Source organism: Anarhichas minor, unplaced genomic scaffold (genome assembly GCF_050575085.1).
Source record: "Anarhichas minor isolate MPS153535 unplaced genomic scaffold, ASM5057508v1 ptg000012l, whole genome shotgun sequence".
Lineage (NCBI taxonomy): Eukaryota > Metazoa > Chordata > Actinopteri > Perciformes > Anarhichadidae > Anarhichas > Anarhichas minor.
In genome coordinates, this window is record NW_027466458.1 from 1,256,436 (window position 1) to 1,281,295 (window position 24,860).

At 45.9% G+C, this 24,860-nt stretch overlaps 1 protein-coding gene across 6 annotated transcripts in view; it reads right to left on the reverse strand.

Annotated features, from left to right (window-relative positions):
* Positions 1 to 18,316, reverse strand: part of rbfox2 (RNA binding fox-1 homolog 2) — a 33,775-nt gene extending 15,459 nt beyond the window's left edge. For 5 of the 6 annotated variants that reach the window (XR_012953471.1, XM_076090115.1, XM_076090113.1 and 2 more), the window contains exons 1-2: positions 17,177 to 18,316; positions 10,941 to 10,991 (exon numbers count right to left, since the gene is read on the reverse strand). Coding sequence is in view for 5 of the 6 variants with exons in the window: in XM_076090115.1 (XP_075946230.1) it covers positions 10,941 to 10,991; positions 17,177 to 17,428 (303 nt within the window). In the remaining variant the exon portion in view is untranslated. Of the gene's footprint in view, positions 1 to 6,221; positions 6,848 to 10,940; positions 10,992 to 17,176 lie in introns of those variants that run through there. The other variant, XM_076090116.1, reaches the window with a different exon arrangement.
* Positions 18,317 to 24,860: the final 6,544 nt, after the last annotated feature.

The window sequence follows — 24,860 nt, forward strand, 5'->3', positions numbered from 1 at the left end:
CAGTTTGATAACTTTTATCAAGACGGAGGCAGGCAGTCAATGTCTGTCTGTCTCTAAGAACTGAACAACTGATTAAGGTGAAAAAAGAACCAAATAGAAGATTATAATATAGAAGTTTCTTTTTCAATAAAGAATATATATATATATATATATATATATACACACACTGTATACTGTATACATGTATATGGCTGAACAATGGCTGCTACATCTGGCTGCCTCTTGATCTTTTTCCGTATACTTAATCTCCCTTTTCTTGTTCGTCTTCCTGTTCACCTCCTACTTTTTATGATTATCATTATAATTTTCATTATTATTATCATTAGCAGTAGTGGTAATAGTAGTAGCAGCAGAGACAGGCAGTCATAAAAATAATAACTAATTAGTAAAAGTAATATTCTGTGTCTTGTTCTTCTGGGTATCAGAATAAATGGGTATCACCACTAAAGAGACTCCATGCTTGCTAGACATCTGCTTGTCTACATTGACTTATCATATATGTGTGTGTGTGTGTGTGTGTGTGTGTGTGTGTGTGTGTGTGTGTGTGTGTGTGTGTGTGTGTGTGTGTGTGTGTGAGTGTGTGAGAGAGAGAGAGAGTGACAGGCTGCAGCGATGCCCATCTGAGTTGCACAATAGATCTGTGTCCCTTTGGGAGTGTTAAAAGTGTGTGGGAGGGTATGTGTGTGTGTGTGTGTATGTGTGTGTCCCATCTGTCTCCCAGCTTTTGACCTTTCTCGGCGTCACACCTGTGACATGGTAGCCGGCCCCTCGCCTCAGTGACAAACCAGGGGATGCACGCGGTCGACACGGATCACATCGATATTGTGACATGAAAGCGGCGAAGACAGAGCTGCACCGAGTCAGCAGTGAGCGGGAAGAGTCGCCTCAGTTGGATTCTACATAAGTCACCGTTTCAGCAGTAACCTTTTTACAGGTAAAGAGGTCAGACATATTTCAACATATATTGGGGCGAGTACATGTGCGATAGACATCAACTTCATTATGTCTTTGATGCAAATGCGCATCTACGTATTTGTCCTGAATCTCTTGGTCTTCAGGTAAAAATAATGATTTACTAATTGACTTGAAAACAGGAACTACTTTTATAAATAAAGTGAAGTGAAGAAGTTGATCAATTTAGTCCGATACCAATTGGAAGGCCTACAAAAGCGGCACTTATTTATTTAATTCAAGTTAGCATGGGGCTAAACAGGAAGTTAGCCGGCTCTGTGGTGCACATGCCAGCCTCTGGTGTGCAAAGTTAGCGCGCAGCAGTGAGATGGCCAACATGTCGTGTAGAGTACTGTTTTTTTTTTAGATGCGTTATTGGTTAGATGCAGCATTCATTTGTGAAGATTATCTCACTGAACACAACGTGTAAGCATCATAAAGGTTCGTTTGCTACAAAGCTTATTTTCTGTGATAATCCAAAATCCAATGGAAGAATCCCATTGGCTTTTTTGTCGAGGGAACCAGTGTGATGCTCATGTTGTGCCCCCCCCCCCCCCCAGCGTTTCAGAGCAGAGAGCACTGCTTCTTTTGTCACGTTGTTGAAACCTAATCTTAAACACTGGTCCATTCCCTTTTTTCCATCATTCAGATTTAGCCGAGTGGTTAATAACACATTTTTCTGTGGTGTCACAAACACAAAAAACATTTATTTTTGCTTTACCCGGACTTTTATTTTAATAGCAAAGAAGATATTATTTGCATTTTGTTAAACAAATGCACTACGGTAAGAGACTTAAGGGTCTCTTACTTGTAAATGAACGGGTCTCAGCCGCTCAAACACGGTGCAACACTGGAAATCTGTGGCACAAACACCACGGCGATCATCCGCATCTTTCAGCTCCGTTCTCCATTTGACTTATCAGTTAAAAGAAAACTCCTCGTGGCACCAGAACACTACTTTAGCTCGGGGCTTTTTCCTGCCGATGTCAGAGCGAAGGAAACCGTATCAAGACGCTTTGAACTCAACCTCTAACGACTGCAACACTGGTGTGATTTCAGCAATCATACCTAGCGATCCCGTTATCTCACTCCCTCCTCTCCCTGATAACATACAGTAAATATGTGTTCATCAATAATCACACGTCCTCGTTTCCTAACCTAAACTACTGCTGCTCTCCTGCCAGGTGAAGAGTCTCCACCTCGGCCAGAATAGAAACCACGTTCTTCCATCTTCAGTGCCTCGCACTCGAGCCACAACTCTTTTTAAACTTCATTCACATTTGGAAATAGCAGCTGTGTCCGCTCCTCTAGAAACCCTGCAGCTGTATGAACCTCTTCCAATCTTGTCCACAAGCATCCAAATTAGGATTCTGAGAAGCAATAACATCCTTCACGGCATTGCCTTCCTGTCCCGCCTCAGTTTCATGTAGCAGCGCGGCGGTCTCACCTTGGTTTTCAGAAAACGTTTGCTCATTATTAGCACAGACTGTCATCATGCCCTGCGATCGTTTTGCTCACATTATAGGCATTAAGTAAATATACATCTAAATGTATATGCTAATAGAATGTTCATTTAACAGCATTGTATTGGATAGATATGGATTTCAAGGTGTTTCTGTACATTACTCCATCCTTATTAATGCGTTTAATGTTAATAGCAGTTGTAATTTTGTGCTCCATTAATGAACAAAAGCTTAAAAAGAGACTCGAAATTGTTCATATGTGAGTTTTCTCTCTGTGCCACTGTTACATCACTGATGGTAATAATGTCAACACAAGCTGAAATCCTCTGATGAGACATCCTGAATTCATTACATTTGAGAGAGACAGGGGGAAAGAAAGGAGAGCAGAAATGAGAAACGTTAGTCAGTTTAGATCTGGCTTTTAACTGCGGGAGACAGAACACATTATGTGCCAAGTGATACACCGGTTGGCTTCGCCTTGCGTCAGCCCGTCCTAGATCGACTGCATTTCCGGCGGTAAAGACCACAGCGGGCGGAGCGAGTCATTCCGGGTCACCAGGTAAAAGCTAACCTGGATGACAAACAGAAATAGGGAAACTGAACCAGCTCCTGTGTCGCAGCTAGAAAGGGAAAGTTGATCACCCAGGGTTCGGTCAAGTGGTGAAATGGGAAAAGAAGAAAAAAGGGGGCGATACATTGAGACTAAACCTACATAGAGAACGTTTTACCTCACTGCGGCAACACGCTGGCGAAGAGCTTATAATGGAAATAAAAACATTTTAGCCACACTAGCAGCACGGATGACAATGTTGGTCCGACCACTTTGGTGCAGATTGAATTATCTCAACAAATATTCGTTGAATTGTGACTACATTTTGGTACACATATTCATAACGGTGCAGATCTTCAAGCGATCTCTCCTCGAAGACGTTCATGGTGTTTGCACTCGGTTGTTCTCATGCTACAGAAATAGCGGCGTAACAAACGAAAGGTACGATTTGGTGACACCTCAGCGCCATGTTGGCGTGAATGTCAGTTTCAGAGAGTTTGGGACTCTTAGTCCTCGTTTAAAATCTGAAGCTACTGTGTGTTTTGTCTGTTACTTGCTGCAAAAGGGGACAATAAGTCTGGAACTTGAACAATAAGCAAAAATGGAGGAAGAAAAACAACCGAGGAAACTCCTCCCCCGTGCAATAAAAGATTGGTGCAGAATATATCACTGAAAAAATAAAGAGCAAAAACATTGTGCCTTTTGAGAAATGTGTTGGGAAAACTACCCTCCTACTCTGCATTAAAATGTTCATCACGGCTCCAGTGTTGCCGTACTCGAGTCCCAACATTGATGACTCACGACACAACTCACTCTCAATCTACTGATGAGTCAGTCTTGGACTTGACAAGCTGTGATGCAACTCAGATAGAGTGATAGTGACTTGCATTTTAAATACCGCACGCTTAGGACTTGCGGTTTTGATATTTTGGCTGCAGCGCTATGTATTGTTTCCAAAGTCTACACCTCCGGTCAGATCCTATCCCTATCAATCACAACATCCCTCTCTGCTGCTGTTGCTCATGCACAGAAACAGACTACCGCCTAGCAGGGGAATGGACAACCCCGGCTGTTGCTGCTCCTGTTCCTTTTTGCCAGACCGAAATAGAAGCGGCAACACGAGCCAAAAACAACCTTGTATTTGTGTTCCGACGACTGGCCTTTTCAGAGGAGATTCATTTTAGCCGCATCTCAACAGGCCCGCTTCTCTACCTGATACACCGTGTCAACAGCCCGGTATCTACAAGAATAGTGTGTGCCCGCGTGCTGCTTGGGTTTTCTTTTAGCTTTTTATTCGTTCTCTTAAAACCGTCAAGTTCTGGGGATTTTTTTTTTGCTGACTGCGAGTGGCCTTTGTGCTTCGCATCGGGATAAAAGCTTCTGCTGAATAAATGCACATGGATAGCGGGATGAGAGGAGGAACGAAGAAGACAAAGAGGGGGGAGGGGGGGGGGGCATTCCTGGTCAATTTGAAGAAAAGTGCTGCCCTGTGGACAGACAAACTGTAAGCTGAGCATTTGGGCCAGCGCTCGCTTTTTTGTGAACGTTGCGTTTGTGTACATGTCGTGTGCATATCGGTGTGTGTGTGTGTGTGTGTGTGTGTGTGTGTGTGTGTGTGTGTGTGTGTGTGTGTGTGTGTGTGCTTCCGCTCCCCTGGCGTCGGGGCGTTAAGGCATCGAGGGTTGTGTAAGTGTGTGCGTTGGCCAGGCAGAGCCAGTGACTCAGAGCGGTAGCTGTGGCTGGCTTACTTTCGGGTCAGTTAGCATCAGCAAGTGTATCTGAGGAGACATGTTATAAAATGTGCTCGTCTGCAGCAGTCTCACTACGCTACAGGAGGAGGAGGAGGAAGGGGAGCAGGGAAGAGGAGAGTAGAGGAACATGGCTAAGAGCTAACTGGGGCAACACCGGGTCATTTCACACGAATAATGACATTTCGGTATCTTACTTTCTCGGGGCCTCCAGCACATTGGTCTGTAGCCTAATTCGGCCAACTTGATGCTGGAAAATGTGATTCATGCAGTTAGCGGCAGCTCACATTTTGGCTCGATAATCGCATTAAATGGGGAAGTTGTGCTCTGCTCAGATCTTGGCTTCTGACTCCGTGCTGATGCTACCCGAGCTGCAAACAGCTGGGGAAGCGTTTACAGCGTGCCTGTGGCATACCGATGAGCCAGGAGACACCCTCTTGTTAAATTATTCCATCCCACCTCAACCACCCCCCCCCCCCCCCCCCCCCCCTCCTCCATCATTTTTCCTCCTCCCCCCTCTTTGCTCTTCTCCTCTTGCTGTTGTTCTCCCTTTCCTCTTACTCTCTCTCTCTGCTATGCGCTTCCCTTCTTTACGCTTCATAAAATCCAGACGGGACCCTCGCACACGTCCCGTCCCCCCCCCCTGCCCCATGTCAATCAAGCCCATTTTTCATGGCAACAAGATATCGCCGATGCCATGGGCTCCTCCTCCCACACTCTCCTCCATCTCCTTATAGGGTAACGTGTCGGCTTGTCAAACAAACCCCTCCCCATACACCCCCCATCCTTTTCCTTCTAGGGTGTCTTGTACGACTCCCCTTCCTCAGAAAGCATTTCTGGGGAGACTCCCCCCTTCAACATACATGTGCGTAGGGATTCGCGCTTTATCACCGGCTGTCCGTGTCATCCCTCCACACGCGGTGTCAACGACTCCGCTCGGCTCCACAGCAGCATTTTTATGAAAGGTAAACACTCAAGAAACAAAAAAAGATGATGACATTATTTGTCCGCATTTGTTCCTCGTCAAAAAAGCCACACGCCGACCCAAACAAACACATGTGCAGGTGAGCACACAAACTCAGGGACAGACGTGTGTTTACCCAACATGGACTGGCCTCTTTCAATACAATAGGTATGGCCATGAAACGAGTTAGTCTCGTTCTGGAGCTCAAGTAGGACTCTCTGTAACAACAAAGCACTCGTGCGGCTGTCGAGCGCGGTTTTGAGAATGTACACAAGCGAAGTCGCAGAGCGGTGTTGTCACTGTCAACCGCGCCATCCAAAGAGCCGGCGAGGGCAACCCCTATCTATATCAAAGCGGCAGGTTCTGTTGAATTCCACGCAGATGCCTCACAGCGAGCGCTTTTTGGAGAGCCATTAGAGCTGCAAATAGCTGCGAAAGAAGGCACGGCTGTTACAGCAGCTCCAAGGCTTTGGGAAATTTCATAAGCAATATATATATATATATTTTTTTTTTCTTTTCAGAAGCGTAGTGCAAAAGGTGTTTACCTCACATGGCTCTCCCGTCGACATTTTCCTCGCTCCTCCAACCATTTAACAATCCGGTACAAAATGAACGACTCATGCAAGTTGCCACGGCAACACAGCTCATTGGGATCATTTACCGACCATCATTGTTAAACCCTGCGAAAGAATCAATAACAAGATTTGTGGAGGGTGGGAGGTGGAGGAGGTTGGGTGAGGGGGGGGGGGGGGGGGGGGGTTGAAACCTCATGACCCGTTTACAGTTTATGAAAACGTGGCTGTGTGTGTCTGTGTGCGTCTGTGTCTGTCTGTGTGTGTGTGTAGTTTTGCAGCAGGTAGGCGTCTCTCCCTCGCCTTAGGGCACACACTTAGGTGGGGCTTGAGAAAATATTTCAGTCTTTTGCACTCGGCCTGAAGCTCCAACTCTCTTGCAGCAAGGGCCAAAAATATTAGCATGCAGCAACACTTTAAAAGAGCTAATAAATAACCGCCGTCAGAAGGTAGCATCCACTTAAACACACACGCGCGCGCGCACATACACGCGGAACTGCAAAGTCAGCTCTACAGAAATTGCGTCAGAGAGCAAACTAGCTCTCTCCGGTTGACCTAACATTGTTGCTCTCCATCTCCTCCAACTGCTCTCGTTTGTCCATCTCCGCATAATTCCAGCTTCCTCATCCACGGGCTTCCCCGCCAACCGCCCGAAGGGGTCTCCCGTCACCTTAAAAAAGAAAAATCTATTTCTCTATTTTCCCGCTCCCATTCTCTCACTCTTTTCCCGGCCCATCCCCCTCTTCCAGGGGGCTCTTAGAGGGAAAACATTGAGATAACAGCTGCCAGGGCCCCAGGGAGAGCGAGGAGGGAGAAAAGAGGTCAAACAGTAAAGGGAGCAGGAATCCAAGGTACAGCTGAAAGAGAGGCGCACACACGCGGAGGGACTGACTCACGCCGAACGAAATGCAACGTTATGAGCGAGACACCAACTTTGCGGCCCACTGTGTGCTTCAGCTTCTGTGTGTGTGTGTGTGTGTGAAATGTGTGACACAGAAATTACAGTGAGGAGGTGTTGCTAGCGGAATAGGAGAGATGCAGAAGGGAGAACGAGAAAGAAAGAAAAGGACAGAGACAACTGTTCTGGTTGGGGGGGGGGGGGGAGACACCTGTCCTATTCGCTCACGGGGCTTGAGCGACGTACAGAGACAGCTGCAGAGGCAATAAAGGAGAAAGCCCCCCCCCCCCACCCCCACTCCTTCCACTCCGAAAAGAGTTTACCGCAGAAACAGCATACTGCTACATCCAGCTGAGCACACTAACACGCTGTACTGAATGAATACATAATACATGGCAGAGCGACGTTTCTGGCAGTGGCAGAAGCTCTTGATGTTGCATGCGCTTCTAGCTCTGGGCAGGAGAATAACACATCAGCGCTCGTGCATTCCGCCGCGGCGAATCCTAATTGTATGGCGACACGATCTCTGCGTCTCGCTGTCATCTTACGCATACTACGCTTGTTTTCACTGTTTATCTCCCTCATAGCAACCGGGGGCTGCCGAGTCCCAACGGCGCTCTGTGAAATGCCCCCGACCACTCCGGCAAAGGGGGTCAAGAAGAGTCCTCATCTGTTAGCAGTTAATTAACATTTCATGCTCGGTGACAGGGCTGCCTGCTCTCCGTGTACAGTGGAGCCCGAGCAAGAGCGACGCAGCAGACGCGCACACGGAGGACATTTAAAAAATGGAAAAAAAAAAATAAAAAAGAGAGATAAACACTCACCGACAACACGGAAGGATAGTACAGCCCCATCATCGTATTCCGTGCTACAAGTCGAGACCGTCGTCGCTCCTCTCTCTCCCTCTCCGATCCTGTGTCACCTCACCAGCTCAGTCTCTCTTGTCTGTCTCACGGATTCAAAATCTCCCTCTCTCTGCCCCCGCTCGCTCTCTGTCTGCCATGCCAATCCCCCCTCTCTCCTCCTCCTCCTATGCTGGCCTCTGTCCCTGTCACTCTCCCTTGCTTGCTTACTTGCTTTCTTTTCCCCTCTCTCTCTCTCTCTCTCTCCGTCTCTCCCACTCACTCTTTTCTTTCCCTCTCCCACTCGCTCCTTCCTTTCCCTCTACCCCCAGCCTTCTGTTTTGCTGCTGTGCCCTTGCCTGCTCATCTCTTCTGTCTCTTCTCCAGTGCGCCGCCTCCTCCTCCTCCTCCTCCTCTCTCACCCAGATAGCCTGACGCCTCCCCCCCTCCTACTTCTCTGCCTCTGTCACACCTGCAAACTTTCCCCTCCCCTCTGCTTCTCTCTTATGTCGCAGTCCCTCCCTCCACTCTCTCTCTCTTCGCTCTCTCTCTCTTCTTCTGTTCTCTTTCTCCATGTAGGTGAGTTAACTGGGGCTGCTGGCACCACTGGGAGAAGAAGTGAATACTCTCTTCTCTTCTCTCCTCTCTCTCTCTCTAGTCCCTTTCAGAGATGCACCTTGTTACATAAATGTGCTGGCAATTTACATGTTTGTCTCGTGTTTAAACGAGTGGCCAACTCACTTTTCTGTAAAAGGCACTCCGACAGTGTCGAACCTAAAAGCGTTCTCGTAACACATCCAACACTGCTCAAGTCTGAATACAGCCACATTAAAGTTAGAACCCTTAAAGCTGCACTAACAGGGACGTAGGGTATCCACGTGTGCCTAATGGAGTGTGTGCTTCATAACTGGGAACTATCGTGCACAAGGACCCGTCATAATAGTTGCACTGGGCCCCGCCGTAACCAGGCGTTAACATCCAGTTCTGTGGAGGGAAGCTAATGCGGAAGTGTCTTAAATATGCATTCTCTCTAATGGCCAGCAGGGGGCGTCATCTCTGGTTGCAAAAAGAAGTCAGATTGTATAGAAGTCTATGAGAAAATGACTTTGTTTGTTTTGTAAATTATGATCCATTTAGAGTCAAATAGACCATAAAGTAGAGTATGCTTTGGGGCGGGCTTACTGTGATTGCCAGGTTGCTGCCGCTACCAGAGCCGTACACGGCGTCTCTTAAGTCACTCCTCCACAGTCCTAATTTGGTAACTTCCGTTCACTGGTTGCAAAAAGCCAAGATGGAGATGAATAAATCTCCGAACTGGAGGATTCAAAACCAACGGGTGACGTCACGATGACTAAGTCCACTTTCTGTACAACAACCAATATTCTTTGTATTCAAAATGGGCTTTAGCATTTCAGCATCTTTCAGCTCATTGTTTTGGTTTTACAGCCGGCAACTTCACTCTCCTCTCACCGCACCTATCAACCTAAAAACACACACTTCACACTACCTTCCCAGCACAGTAAGCGTCTAAGCTGGTGAACATGGTGTAGTGGAGCATTCAGCAGCTGAAGAACACAATATGTTTCTCAGACACATTTAATGACACGTGTATCGACCACTGGGGACAGGAAAACATGCCTCGAGCAGCTACTCTATCAGGAAGGCAACAGAGTGGAACACAATGAGAGGATTCATCACGTCACATTATTTTTTTTTTTTTAAAACACACAAAAAAAAACTATATCCTCCAAATAAGGTAATCCTGAGCCCATTTGGACATTAAAGTATTTGTCTTCAGCACGACATCCAGCAGATGCCAGCATCGTTTCCTCGGAAACAAGGACTAGAGAGTAAATCATAGAATGTAAATAATCACATTTAAATAATAGAAGTTGGCTATATTTGGGTTAGATACGAGGTTAAAAGCATATTATTTTTGCAAGTCACCGTTATATTTATATATAAAGCCCCAAAACATTACTTTAAGATGTATAAAAAGAAAGGTTTCATATCCCATGTCTGAAAAGGGCTCCTCATATATTGCTGCTCTCCAGGCTCTTCCCTTTAAACACATCATTCTCACACTGCTGTTGACAGCTTAGCACCTCGGTGCTGTGGGAGCCTCCACTGCCCAGCATTGTTTTCATCCCTCTATGCCCTTTTTAAAAAAAAAATCCTGGTCAGAGGCCGGTTTACACTTCTGAGTCCCTCAAGTAGCACTTAACAGACTCCTTTACACCCCAACAAGAGATCGCTCGCACGAGGTAACACTTTAGCCTTCAGGATTATTCTGCGAACATCACCATTAGCAAGGAAACGGTTCAAAGTTGCATCACCTTGTGGTGAAATAAATAAATAAAAAAACCTCCGACTGAAACAAATAAGGGCGTACAAGTGAAGGGTTAAGACAGATACAGTGCAGATAAGAAGCCAGAGGTTGCTGGGCATCGCAGAGAGAGTGAGGGGATTATGGGCAGAGCACGAGAGGATGAGTGGATGAGCGGAGGATGATCTAAGGATTAACCACGTAAACTGAACAGTCTAATAACGCCATCAGCAGGCTAATACAAACATGGGTAAACAGATTGCGGCCTTGCACAGTCACACACACACAGTACAGATGGTTCCTTTAATGTGTATTAGCTTTTGTTTGAGAGATAAATGTGAGAATCTTCATGTTCAACAGACAAAATAACTTGGATTTAAAAGCTCACAGATGATTTATGCAACTGCTAATTGTCGAGAACAGAAAGAAAAGTGGTGGGAGGGCAAGACTGGAAGAGTGAAGGGTGTGGAGGCACTTCTTCTTCTCCACCACTGATAAATTATAATCTACACCCCCACCTGGTGGTTCAGAGAGCCTCAGTGAGCCATAAATAATGCTTTATGAATCGGAAAGAAATATCAGAGAAAAATGGGTGTTTGATTATTAGAAACCGTTTGAGTCCTTACCTGACTATGAGAGGGGTAGCCATGGTATCCAAGGGTCAAAGGGTCGTTGTTCTGGAAGAGAAGAGAGCAGACTTGTGAATACATGTTCAGCCACTTGATGTACAGGAATGCCGTTTCATTCACTCAATCGCACTCGTCTCTATTCTTGCACACTTTTCATTTGACTTTACAGTTGCGTGGTGTTACTGTCTCCTAATCAAATCATCCCCCCCGTGACACACTCCCGCGATCTCCTCCGGAGCTTTTCCACCCAGCGGATCTTTTGTCTGCTCGTGAAGACGTGACAACGGGGGCGAGTCAGATCATGCGAGCGGGAGATGAGAGACGGGGCAGAGAGAGGGAGCTCTTAAATCATAAATAGGTCAGGGGTGTCAGCGAGCACGGAGCCCGACGGTGTGAAATGGCATCATGAGCCCCTGACGCAATCTCCGACACATTCCCTGTCAATGTTCTCTGGCTGCGTAGTAGCAAAAGACGGATGCGTCGAACATCTGGTGAGTAATTGCAGTTTATCAAGACGTATTAAGAGAAAAAAAAAATGTGTTTGGAGCCAAACAAACAGAAATGTCATTCCCCTGCGCCCGGAAATAGTTTGTAACTCACTTTATTTGTAAATTTGATCATAACACCGTGTTCCCGCTTTTATGCTAATGTGTTCCATTACAAAAAGGGAGCTTTACGCAGCAATTACAACACGCTTTGAAGAGGGGAAAGAGATTTGCTCGTCTCTGGCTACATATCGCTAGATTATAAAACAACTCGGCTCCCCCCCCACACACACACACACACACACACACACGATCTTCCTTTCATCTGGAACCAATGTCCCTCATCTGCTCTGTCCTCAGGGGGAACACTTTGCTCTGCGCGCTTTACGGCTTCAGTTCGCCTGATTAATACTGTAGCCATCTCTAGCTTTGGACCCCATTGGGCATTTCCGCCAAAACTAAGCACAATGTTTCCAAGTGCAAGAGGCAAAAGAAGCGTCCTCGCAATCAAAAAAGAAATAAAAAAAATGCAGTTTGTGCGAGTCTATCTCAGAGCCAAAAATGTACTTAGCGAACTGGCTTTAGGAGGCAGAAGCTCTAAATAATGAATCACCTCTTAGAGGCTTGAATAACATGAATAAAGTATAAATCCTATTTTCTAGCGAGGCCAAGCTCTAAACACAACGCATTGCGGGCATAAAGTCAAGATCAAAACAACCCCCCCCCCCCCTCCAAAAAAGAAAAGGGGAAACAAAAAGAGACGCTACGTCAAAATGAGGGGGGGGGGATGCATCTGTGAACATCTGGAATTCATATTAGAAGAGGCTGGCGGGGGGGCAGAGCTGGAAATACAACAGGAAATGGACAGCAAAGACGGGAGGAAGAAAAAAAGAGATGGAGGGAGCAAAGACAATGACTCATACATGAGTGGAGTCATGTGCTTCATTTCCTTAAGGAGCTGGGAGGAATGAGAGAGGGATCGCTGCGCAGAGGCCGCCAGAGTGGAGTGTGTCTCACTCTCAACGCCACAGAACACGAGAAGCAAGGAGATTGTGTGCGATAGTTAATCATGCTTCAAACTCTTCTTTTTCTTTTGTTTGGTGATGACAAATGAAGCACAGCTGATTCTTGTCTGGGGGCGGCGGCGGTGGTGTTTTGCTTTTTTTGAGGTGGGGGTGCGGGGGGCAAAAACAAGAGACTGCAGGGGAATACCGAGTGAGCAATCTGGAGAAAGTAACAAAATGACTGGAAGTCAACAGATGGCAAGGAGGGGAGGGAGGAAAGGCAAGCTCGGGGGAGGGGGGTATAGGGACAACCCTGTAGTAATAAAATCTGAAAACATGGGAGGGATGAGAAGCTCAGCTACCTCCAATGCCCTCCGTCACACTATCCTTTAACAAGGCCCTGCTAGTTGCTCTCCAAAAACTACAGGCGGTGGCAAATGTCCGTCCGTCCGCGTGTGATTGTTTTGTGAGCGATGTCTAATTTAGTCACGAAGACCCGTGCCTATTCCCATCGCGCCTTTGGGACCGCTGCTCTTCTGATGGGGAGCTACGTCTCACTGCTCCGAGAGTCATCCTACCTGGCTGCAAAGCCGGAGCACTCCACGCACTCGGGAGGATGTGAATCCATTTCATCCACAGAGCACTTATGTGCTCAGCCTGCGAGCAGTCGGCCCGGCGATCTGAAGTTTGTTTTCCCCTCGATGTACTTCACGTCCCTCCGACTTTGCACGGCAAACCTACACGTGCTTTTGTCAGGAGGATGTGAGCTGCGGGCAAAGTGGGTTTTGGAAGCCGGCTCGACAGTTCTAGCATTAATAATAATAATAATAATAATAATAATCATCATCATCATCATACGGCAGCATCGTCTAGCGAATCACACGCAACATAATCAAACTCGTGTCCGCTGATCTGCAACTCAAGATAAAACTGTTATTTTTATCCCCCAATTTATTTCACATCTGATTGGAGAAGATTAGTATTTGCATGTAATTATTTACTGCACAACATAATTGCCCATCATGATTACTCTCCGTGATTATTTCACTGCAGCACCATTGCACTAAAACTAAAGCCTGATGCTGGACTCTTTGGGGCCACGCTGATGCCCAGTTTTGGTGGAGAATTTTGCCAGCTGTAAATCTTTGACATCCGAGTGAGGTTTTATTAAATCTGATGAGCACCTGGCTCTGAAACCACCTGGTTAAACTATGTGATAAATAACATCTCTCTTAATAATCTGAAGCACTTTTATGTTAATTATGCGTACGGCTGCTGTTACACATTATTATCCATCTTGTTTTATTAGTCGATACCCATACGCAGTATACTGATAGTATTATCCACACCAAATTTATATTGTTCTACATATAACTAAGATAAAAGACTAACTATTTCTGAGCCTGGCGCATTCTCTTTTACATAAACTGAAATAAGCATACTTTTATAAACACTGTAAGAGTGACAACTCACTTAACTGCAGTTGACATGCGAGGATAACGACACTTAAAAGGACACTAAATCTGCCCCCGGAGCAGATCACCAAAACATGCAGGAGTCTCTCTCAAACATAATTCAGTCAACAGACCTCCACTGGCAATTCATCACAGGAAAAAAAAAAAAAAAAAAAAACTAAATAAATGCTCTCAACTCAGCAGCAAGAGTTCATTTTTCTTGCTGGCGTTTTCTTTCCTATTTCAGTGCCGGGCCCTGGGATGAAGGTACAGCGGGGTGATCCACTGACATTAATGTCCAAATCAAGTCATTTGTCCTCGTCGCTGCCACCCCCCCCGGGGGGGCCCAGACCTTATTAGGTTAGGAGAGAGCCCCGGTTCCTACGCAGAGTGACAACAAAACATGAGTCGCTGAGCAGCACGCCAGATGGATATCGAAGCAGTCAACCACCTCGACATTTCACGAAGTCTGACACGGGCTGGGGATGCAGGGTTTTGTTATGACCCACCCCCCGCCCCGCCGCCGTCATACCAGGAAAAAACGCAGGACTTCCCCAGTGCAGAGCTGTAATGCAAAATAGACTGATAAAAATGTTTAGTTCTTTTTATTGGGAGCACTCCAGCTGGTGGTCTGTGCTGCGGATGACTTCATATTCATTTAAAATCCATACTATTGGACGAGCACAGTGTCGGCTGCAGGAGGTCAGCGGCTAATGTCTACGAGCAGCAGCAGCAGCAGCAGCGAACATTTCAACTCATACCGTTGAATGCATTCAGTTAGATCCATTTGCCCACGCTGGCCGAGTCGTATATACTGCAAGCTGCACTGATTTACATGTGCATTGCTGCTCTGCTAAAACTTCGCAGAGGTTCTGACTTCTCGACACGGAGCATTTCCACCCCTGCATCGGGATGACATCATGCACTAATGAGAAAAACAGCAGTGTCAATAGCCAAACGGGAAAGAATCCCATTAGTGGGCTGCAGTGGTACAAATGGATTGCTCTTCTCCACAACTGCACCCCACCGTGTTGGCTTCAGACACAGGTTGGAGTTCAACTCCTGCCGCGATCCCTGCAATAAATGCTTTAAAAATATAAAAGGACGGAAGAAGTGAGACGCTGTGCTTCATGAGAGCCAGGACACGGTGTGATTTCATATTTTCCATCCTCTGAAGATTGGCTTTACAGAAGTGCTTGTGTGCCTTTTTATAGAGGTTACTTTGAAAGCCAAGAGCTCCGAATTAAAAAGTAGGAAAACTGATCGTCACTGCCCGCCCCCAGTTTCCTTTTGGGAATATTGACGGTGTCACCGGGTTATAAAAATAGAAATATGTCACAGTGTTTTACTGTAAATACACACACTGAGATATATATATATATATATATATATATATATATATATATACACATTTCATCTCAATTAATCATTTAGTCTATACAATGTCCATCAAAGTTTCTCAATGTCCACGGGGACATGTTCTTGACTAATCATCAATAATACATTATTAACAGTGAAAAAGGCTGGTCACGAATCCCTAAAGCCCACGCTGATGTCATAAAATGTCTTATTTTGTCCGACCAACTGTTCAGAACTCAAACACATGCCATCTACAATAAAATAACAGAGAAAACAGGAAATTGTTCTATTTGAGAGGCTGTAAGCAGCATATATTTTCGCTTGATAAAAAATAGGTTTAGTTTAATTAGTCGAGTATGAAAATAATCTTCGTGTGGATCACGCCAACGTATGTGTGTGCATCTGTGTGTAAACCCCTTTGCCTTAGATAAGGATCTCAGGATCAGTGTGGTTATAATGCCCCCTCCAGTGTGAGCTGTGATCCCATTAGCTGGAAACAAAGCCTCTTTACTGCCAGTGATAGGGCAAATCTGTTCCTGCACCAACTGAGAGAGAGAGGGAGGGGGAGGGAGGCACCTCTCCCACTCTCATTTCCGGACTGACCAGCTAGCTCACATTCAATACGTTTTAGGGGCTGAAGCTATTGATCTGTGCGTCTCTCTCTCTCTCTCTCACCAACACAAACACTCTTCCACTCACATCTGTTTTTAAGTGCATTACGTTCCTAAGCCTGTCTGTCAGCACTCACGGATGGCATAACGATGTGGAGCCAGCCATTTAGTTTTCCAAACAGGAGCAAACAGCCCACTTCACCTCCATTACTGGCGCTTCCAATGGCGGAGAAATTGCTTTTCCTCCCCCCCCCCCCCCCCCCCCAATTGGAGTGCCTCCCCCTACATAATACACTATAATGATGACCAGAACATCCTCCTGCCGTCTTGTGCTGCTCTATTAAGAAACATTTGACCATTTTGGGGTCACCAGGGGGGGGTTCAAATTGATTTTACTGACATCGAAAGAAAATAGGTTATGGGAGTCTAGCACATGTGCTGATTCAAGCAGAGAATGCGGGGCCAAACACTGCAGCAGTGGCGTTGATAAAAGCAGGGGTCTGAAAATCAAGAGGTAATTGGTGTGATTAAACTGCCCCCCTCCCCCAATAAAACCAGAGGCCTTTGTTTACCTCAAATATCTCCCCTTGAGTCCGCTCCCCTTCCTCACAGATCACACAAGCAAACACTGACATCAATTTCCATTCTAAACCAAATGCTGCCCACGCCATTTGGCCACATGGCTGAGGTTTTTTTTTTTTTTTTTTGCATAATAAAAAGGTCAGGTTTGTTTACATTCTCCAGCCTCAGTCGAGAACCTGTCTGGGCTTTACTGAAATTCATAAAACAAAAGCTCTTTTTAGAAGTTTTGATAGCTTGTTGCAATGTGACAACCCAGTGGATTGATGGATACATATTGAACTAATGCAATTCCTCCCCAGACCTTGGGGAAATGCCTGAGCTGCCATGTAGCAGCTGCAATGCTACATTGTAGCTGAAGCAGCCCAGTGGACACCGTGAAATGACACGCTTACTATTGCAACCCCCTTGTAAAAGTGAATTAACAGCGCGTAGTCATTAACAGCTGTGAAACGTGGTGGTATGTCCTGCAGTGCTGCTAATGGACTGAGCAGAGTCTATGGTGGCGCATTGGGGGCCTTTCTGCTACGCCTGCAACTACGACATGGACATGTGAACGGATTACAAACGCAACAGAATACGGATTATTTATTAATACAGTCGTTTAAATAATGCAACCGTGCAAAAAAAAAAAAAAAAAAAAAAAAAAAAAACACCCAGAGATCCTTGCACCACGTTTGTGTTTAGCCCGAGCAGTCGTGCCTGCATTGCTGTTTTTGGACAAAAGAGTCGCCTCCTCACCTGGCCAATCTCACCGATCCCTCCTGAGCCGTCGATCCGGGGACGCTTGCACTCCGCCCCGGTCGAGTCCACCAGAACGGCCGCCGCCTGTCCGTCGGGCTCCGGGTCTCCGCGCTTCATGCCCCGGACGACCGCCGGAGCGCCGCCGTTGTTGGGGTGCACCCCGGCCATGGGGTCCAGCTCTCTATCCCGGTCCATGAGACCCCGGGACACAGGCAGCATGATGGATGCAACGTCGGTCGACATTAACATTTAAAAATCTTCTTTTGTCCCCTGTCTTGAGCTAAACTGGAGGAGGATAGACTACCTACTCGCGTGCACCTTTTGTGCTTAAAGCCAGCCTGTGGACGATTTTCCTCCGCAGTTAAAAATGATCTTCTGATGTCGCAAAGAAGCCTTTACTGTATATTCTGCTGGGCCTTTGTAAGACCCCCCTGAAGAGTTGATCTACCTGGAAATGTGTTGGCTCTCTGGCTTAAGAAATAAACAAAAAACAAGGAGCTAATAAACACTGCTTTTACCTCACTACAAAACACAGTGGCCTTAAAAAAAAGGGTGCTTTTCAGCTAATGTAGCCCCTGTTTGCTGACCGTGGATTTATTCAGCCTACTGCAGGTCTGCCCAAGAGGCCTACGTTATTTCAGATCATAACAAACCAATTAAATAAACACCGATCAAAACAATAGCTCCTGAGCACAACCTACCGCCAAATGTCCATTTGCCCTCGTTTTTCTCCCTCTCCGCGAAGAACCGTCTGGTTTTGTGTGTTTTTTTTATTGTATTTAGGAGCGCAACATCAACATCCTACCGCAACCTCAAGACGAAAAAAACCCTCAACATGTCTTCCCTTTCCCCCTCTATTAGCCTTGTACCACAGAGCAGAGGTTCACTGAAAGTCAATCCGCCTCAGGAGCTCTCTCTTTCCCCCATGTTAGTCCGCGAGTCTGCGTTAAAAAGAAAACACGACTTCTCCCCCCCCCTTTTAAAAAAACCGACACAACAACCAAACGGACCGAGGGGCTGCGGTGTTTCCTTCTTTTCTCTCTCTCTCTCTCTCTCGCCTATAATTTTCTTTCCTCTCCCCGTTTTCCCGGTGCGATCTTGTGGCGTGTGTGTTACAGAAAGGAAACTGTCCTCCCTCCTCCTCCTCCTCCTCCTCTTCCTCTTCCTCCTCCTCCTACCCTCTTGGTGTAGTCATTCCCCTCCTCCTATCTTCCGCTCTCCCTTTGAACGCAGAGCCAGACAGCCATGCAGCCTGCAGAATACACGCAGTGTGCCGCAGTGCTTCCATACATTTCACCGAGGGGAGGTGTGTGTGTGTGTGTGTAGGGGGGGTCAAACAATTCAGATCAAGCTTTAGCTTTTGATATCTACGCGGTGCACTGTTTCAAAAAATATATATTTTTAATAAAGCGGAGTTTTTGCCTGTACAACGATCGTGTTTAGTGGTGCTCACGTTACGCGACAGAGTTAGCAGAGGGTGGGCTTTGTCAAGTCCAGCTCGAGAAGATTTCATTCCTAACTCATTACACAACCGATAACACAGGCCAAGGTCTCCACACAGCTGTGTGAGTCATGCAGCATGGAGTACCTTATGTTCCTTTTGGCATTTTTATTGCTTGGATGACACCCAGTGGTCAAAGGCTAGCACGAGGGGGCAATACTTCAGAGGCAATTTGATGCAGCAACATTATAACAGCTTTCAAACGTGTTCCTCTTACTTGCTGGAGCCTGAACATTTCTACTTTGATATCTTAAAAATGGCTCATTTTTTTGTGTGTGTGTGTGGGGGGGGTCCTCATCTGTTTTCTTGCTGAGAGTTACTAGGCCTATAGTTACAGCCAGGAGATGCTTAGCATAAATACTGGAAATGAGAGAAAGCAGCCTGGTTTTTCTCCAGAGATGATCAAATCACTTACCAGCACCCTTAACTATCTGACTATTTATTGTCCTGGAGCTGTGAACTTCCTGAAGGTTTCACTGTGAATCACATAAACCATAGCTCGTCATTTTTTACCCTTTGGTTTTTGTACTGACTGAAACAAATGATATGCATGTGGAATAGTGAGCTTCAGAGGTGTTGGTAGGCGGGTGTTTTCACCTTCAGACAAAGCCTGGTCGACTGTTTATAGTCTTTATGCTAAGCTAACCAGCGGCGAGTTGGAGCCTTAAGGGGCCAGTTTACTCCAGCTGTCGCAAACCCTCTCCCCCACCACACCTGTCCTACTTGGGGAGGGGGTGTGTTCGACCATTTTCCAAAACCATCAATCCCAAATAAACATCCAATTCACACTCTGATTGGCCAGCTGTGTGGAGGTGAGAAAGATGCCAGAGTTTGAACTTATTTCCCCCCCCCATTTGCTACACAACTATTTCACTTTTCAACAACCGAGTGCCTTCCAGCACAGACTGTGAAAATGAGCATGGTTATTTAAACAATGTACCGCCTCGCCCCTTCTTCAAGGCTGGCTTTTCAACAACCCTCTTTTACTATAAACATTAAATTTCCAACAGGGTAGGTGTATGTCCCAAAATTGTTAACTATACCTTTAATTTGGTTACTGTTGTATTAACATTTATACTTGTATGTTCGGGTGTCTGCTTGTGTTTATTCATACACGTGAGTTTGTTATAACTGATGTTTATATTTGAAACATGCCAAATGTGCAGAGACTGTCTGGGTGATTCGGGTGCACTATAAATAACCTACAGTTGAAGTTGCTGTACCCGTGGCTGGCTTACCAGCAAAGTGGGCACCAAAAGACTCAGCTTTACTGCACTGCAAGTAGTTTGAGGTCATTTGATTGTTATTTTATTTGGGGAAAAAAAAAAATAAAAATACACACAGTACCAACTGACATAACAGAAGCCTGTGTGGCGGGTCTTGCTTTATTACTTCATCTGCAAGTTTTCAGTTTGTCAGCAGGATTATGTAAAAACAACTACTGGCCTGATTCCATGAAGCTTGAGGAAGGGTGTAGTACACCATACACATTACACAGTGAGAGTTTATAGGGACACAACAGCTCATTTTTGTCTCAGGGCCCCCAACCAAGTTAATCCGGCCGTGTTTGTGCGATCAAACGTACGTGTTCAAACATGCGTCGCTGTAAATCTACGGTATGCTCCACATGAAGGGCGGCACAGCGAGGCAGTCCGAGTCTCAATCACTCTCCGTCCACAAGCCTTCATGTAAACAATACCGCCTCCCACTTTATGTGCGAGTGCCACGTCCTGCTGTAAAACCAAGTGGCTGCAAGTTTAGGAATAAACAGACGCACTTGGTGTCCTTTAAGAGCTTTTATTGGTGGTTGAACAAGTGATGTCTGAAGGCCTGAGAGGGAGGAGAGGAGACATGTTCAGTATAGAAGAGCAACCGTGTATTTTGACATGATCAACACATTAGTACTGCTTACCAGACCATCACAACCATCTTCTATCGTCTTCCGTGTCGTAAACTGAAAAAACAGGAAATGGATCAGAGTTAATGAATAATTAAAAACTCCTCATTATTAAATCATCGCCCTGCTGTCATACAGAACTGCAGCTACTGCTGGCTCTTTGCAGTGAGGAGTGTTGTAACGGGGCTCGTTCGTGGCTGTATATAGTGCTCATTTTCCTCACCGTCACTGGCCGAAGCATCCCTCGACACAAGGCCCGTCATGCGGCGAGCAGATTTCGGTTGAGCACATGAAGTTGTTCTGAGAGGGAAAAAGAAGAGCAGGATTTGATGTAGCGGCCAGTCTCCACAGTGTGCAGCGTACTATGACAAACAGCTGCTGCCAATTGAGATTTGGCCAGAGTTTGCAGTTTACAAAATGGCCTCTCCACATGTCCTTGTAATAAATTCTGACTTAAGAGATTTAGAGATACAACTGCGAATGGTTTCATTTTCCACGGACTATATGCCCATGCTAAATAAAATGTGAAGAAAAAAAAAAAACAGGTCATTTGCACTGAAATAGCCATATGCTTTTAAATTAAGACAGGAAGTCTAAAGAAATAAGGTCCAATGCCAACAGCCGCTCTAAGATAAGGCTTCATTGATTCCCAGGAGGCAATTTCACAGGCACTCTAAGCAGACAGCTGCACGGTTTACAGCAAGACATTAAAAACTATACGGGAAGCATGCTTAAAGTGAGAAGATTTTTTGGAAATAAGTTCCCAAATCCATTTTTCCATTCCCATACCAAAACTTAGATATAGATATGTTTATATATATATAGATCTATATATTTTGAAACTGTACTATATTTGTCCATTAAATATGAAGCTAGGGCATACAGCAGGTTCTGTGTAGAAGTATATAAAAAGTAAAAACAATAAATGAATATTCACCCTACCAGCACTTAATTTTTTACAATTCAATTTTTGCATGGATTAAACAAACAAGATGTAACATAATAATTGATTAGCTTTAGAGGTCCGGGAGGCAGATTTCCTTTTACATTTGGACTAATGGGTGTTTCCCCCATTTCCAGTTATTATGCTAAGCTAACTGTCTTCTTGCTGTAGTAGCTTCATATTTTCCTTCAATTACGAGGGTGGCCCCAATCCACTCATCTAACTTTTGGCAAGAAAGTGCATTTCCCAAAATGTCCAACTGTTCCTTTAAGTATGGCCATAAACGATTTCAAATGCCATTTCCTGATAGAACACCTTTACCCGACTTCTAGTTCAGTTTGAACACTTGAAGGAAATGAAGACTACTGTAAGAGGTCTCTAAATGAATCATGAAAAGAACACAATACAGTTAGATGTTTATAATGTGCCACTATTGTAATTGATAGACCTCAAGGGCCTCTTCTTATCCTTACCTCCTCGCTCAGGTCCCTGAACTCGCCATCAGGAAGGAACTGGAAGGTGCTGATGGTGAAGCGGCGGGTCTGAGCCTGAGGAGTGGGTGGCCGAGGATCAGACACCACACTTTGCTGCAGGGCTGGGTCATAGGGGTTGGGACATCTTGGGAGTAACATTGAATCGGTGAGCCAATTAGATAACAGGACAATACAATAGCAAAAATATACTTCCCTTCATCTCCTCTCAGGGAAAAACACTACTTCCATAGTAACCCCCCGCTGCTCAATATACTTTTTCTTTATAGAGATGTTTCGACGTACCCGTTGTACAGCAGCAGCCACACAGCCTTTCCAGAGAGGGGGTAGGCCACACAGAAGTGTACCAGCAGCACCAAGCTGGGATCGGGGGAATTGAGCAGCCGCACTTCCAGGTAGAGGGGTTTCCCCAGCAGCATCTGCAGGGGCGGGTGATTCTGGGGGTAGTAGCTGCTGTACTGGGCATCTGGGGTGAGAGGAGGTGTGTTGGAATGGAAGTGGGAATATTTCTCTAACTAAATTCCACCCACTCAAAAGCTAGTTATCCAACAGCTGATCAGGATGTGCTTGAAGCATTCACACGGTTCGAAAACACTGGATATTAATTTAATTTGTCATCAGTTTCCATGCCTCTTGATTGGCATAAACCTGCATCCAACAACACTAAATCACAAGCTCCTAATGCAGAGTAGTTGTTTGTATTGAAATGAAGACAGTCTACCTTTGGCGATCCGGAGCTGGACCCCAAACACCCCCTGGGCCGGAACTTCAGGTCCCAGGGTGGGAGTTTTCACCAAGTAGCTCACACTCAGAGCAGTGCCTGGCAGAAACCTGCACTCCACCAACAACCTGATAATGGAAAGATACAGAATGCTTTTGTTTTGTTTGATTGATTGATTGATTGATTGAGGGGCATTTTTGTCTTTTTTTGACAGTTGACAAGGAAACCACCGCTAAACAACCAGAGGTGTCTCTCAGGAGTTGGTGGAAACTAAAACAAAACTAAGGCCATGTCCACACTACTACATTTCAAAATGCAGATCTTTTGCTAAGTTTACACCGAACGTCCACACTAGGCTGGACATTCTGCATTTTATAATACTACTGCCAACATGCAGAGAAAGCAAGCTGTTATTGGAGCGATTAGCGAGCAGCGTTAGCCCTACGGAGCGGATGTTTGAAGTCAGTTTGCGGTGGACACAAGCACAATGAGCAATATATTCACAACTTCTTTCCACTTCCCAAGAGACCAAAGAAACAATCATTGCAGGTTTAAATAATCTGAAAGCCTGAATCTAATCTGAACAGGTTTTTACTCCAAGAATAAAACTCAACATGCGCTGACCTGACAGAAGAATCCCTTGTGATGGTGCCGTAGTTGAGGCTGAGTGTCTGAACCATGTTGATGACCTCCACCATGTAGATCACTGCGTTCCCCACTGTCTGTCAGGACAGAATTGGACATGAAATTTAGAATGTGGACACTAGAAATACTAATCACCAGACAAGGCCTTTAAATCAATAATCCATTTACTGAAACCCGTCCAGACAAGCTGTTATGACTCAAGGCAGTTATGACTCAAGGCCCTTCTGGCTTTTCAATATTTTGGGAAATGTCATTCATTAAAGCCTACCACTCTGCGTGTCCCACAGCCGTCCATCGGGATCTTGAACAAGGCGTAGTCGGAAGTCACCCTCTGCGGTTTGCAGGTGGAGTTGCCGGCAATGACCAGCAGGGCAGGGGAAAGAGAGGGCTTTGTGAGGGAGGCCGGCACGGAGAAGACAAAGTGGCGGTCAATAGTACACTCTGGAGGACACAAACACACGTCGTCATGTAAAGGTCAGATGAAAAGAAAAAGGTCAGACATCTCAGGAGGCGATTGATAATGAGACCCAAGGTATCTTCTACCCTTTTCTGGTTCTGAGTCACTGCCAGCATGAATCAAGCTACTGTTGGCCCTGAAAATAGCGCTTCACACATCCAGCAGCTGGAGCGCTTATATTTCCACGCCAGAATCAGCTCAACTGTACTCAGCTAAAGTGACGTGAAAATGCCAGTCGGGGACGCAAAGAGCGGCTCACCGTCCATGGGGTAGTAGCAGGCAGGGGGGTGGTTGCCGAAGCAGCAGCCCATGGAGAGGCACTGTGGAGGGGACACAGAGCCGGGTCCGCAGGGGAGACGCTGTTCACTGGGAATGTTGCACTCTGAAGGACAGCACGACAAATGTCAGCCGCATCAGTTAAAATAACTCTGAATGGCCGGGAGAAAACCACCCTTTGGCAAATTGAATAGCCTTTCTGGAGGTGTAAACATAAAATCAATTTACCTTGTCCAGACCCTGGGATGACAACTGGACAGGAAAACTGAGCCTCCTGTCTCCCATTTACTGTCATGTAGACGACAGTGATGATGAACATTTTACCCTTTTGGAGAAAAATGTTTATGCAACAGTTAATGGGCACAGCAAACGGTCACTGAAACAAAAAGGTCATGTGCTCAGTGTGAAATCCGAGTCAATACTTGCCTGCATGCTCATGTGGCAGCGCGAGTGTAACTGGATAATCAGACGTATTTTGCCATCTTTGCCTCTTCTTGCAGAATACCCACAGTGCTTTGGGGCATCCTGGAGGCTCATCTGGTTCCCTTCGATGTCTGGAGATGTACACGTGGAAGCATACAAGTTACTTTTGAGTAGACTTTAAAATGGCAGCATGATAGCTCTCAGCATGGGCACGGAGTTTTAGTGCAGCACGGAGTCTTGGTTTTAGTGCAGCCCCAATCTAAACTAAAACCAAGCCTCCCTTTTCCCTTCCCCCCCCATTCAACTGTACACCAGAGTGGCCCCCGT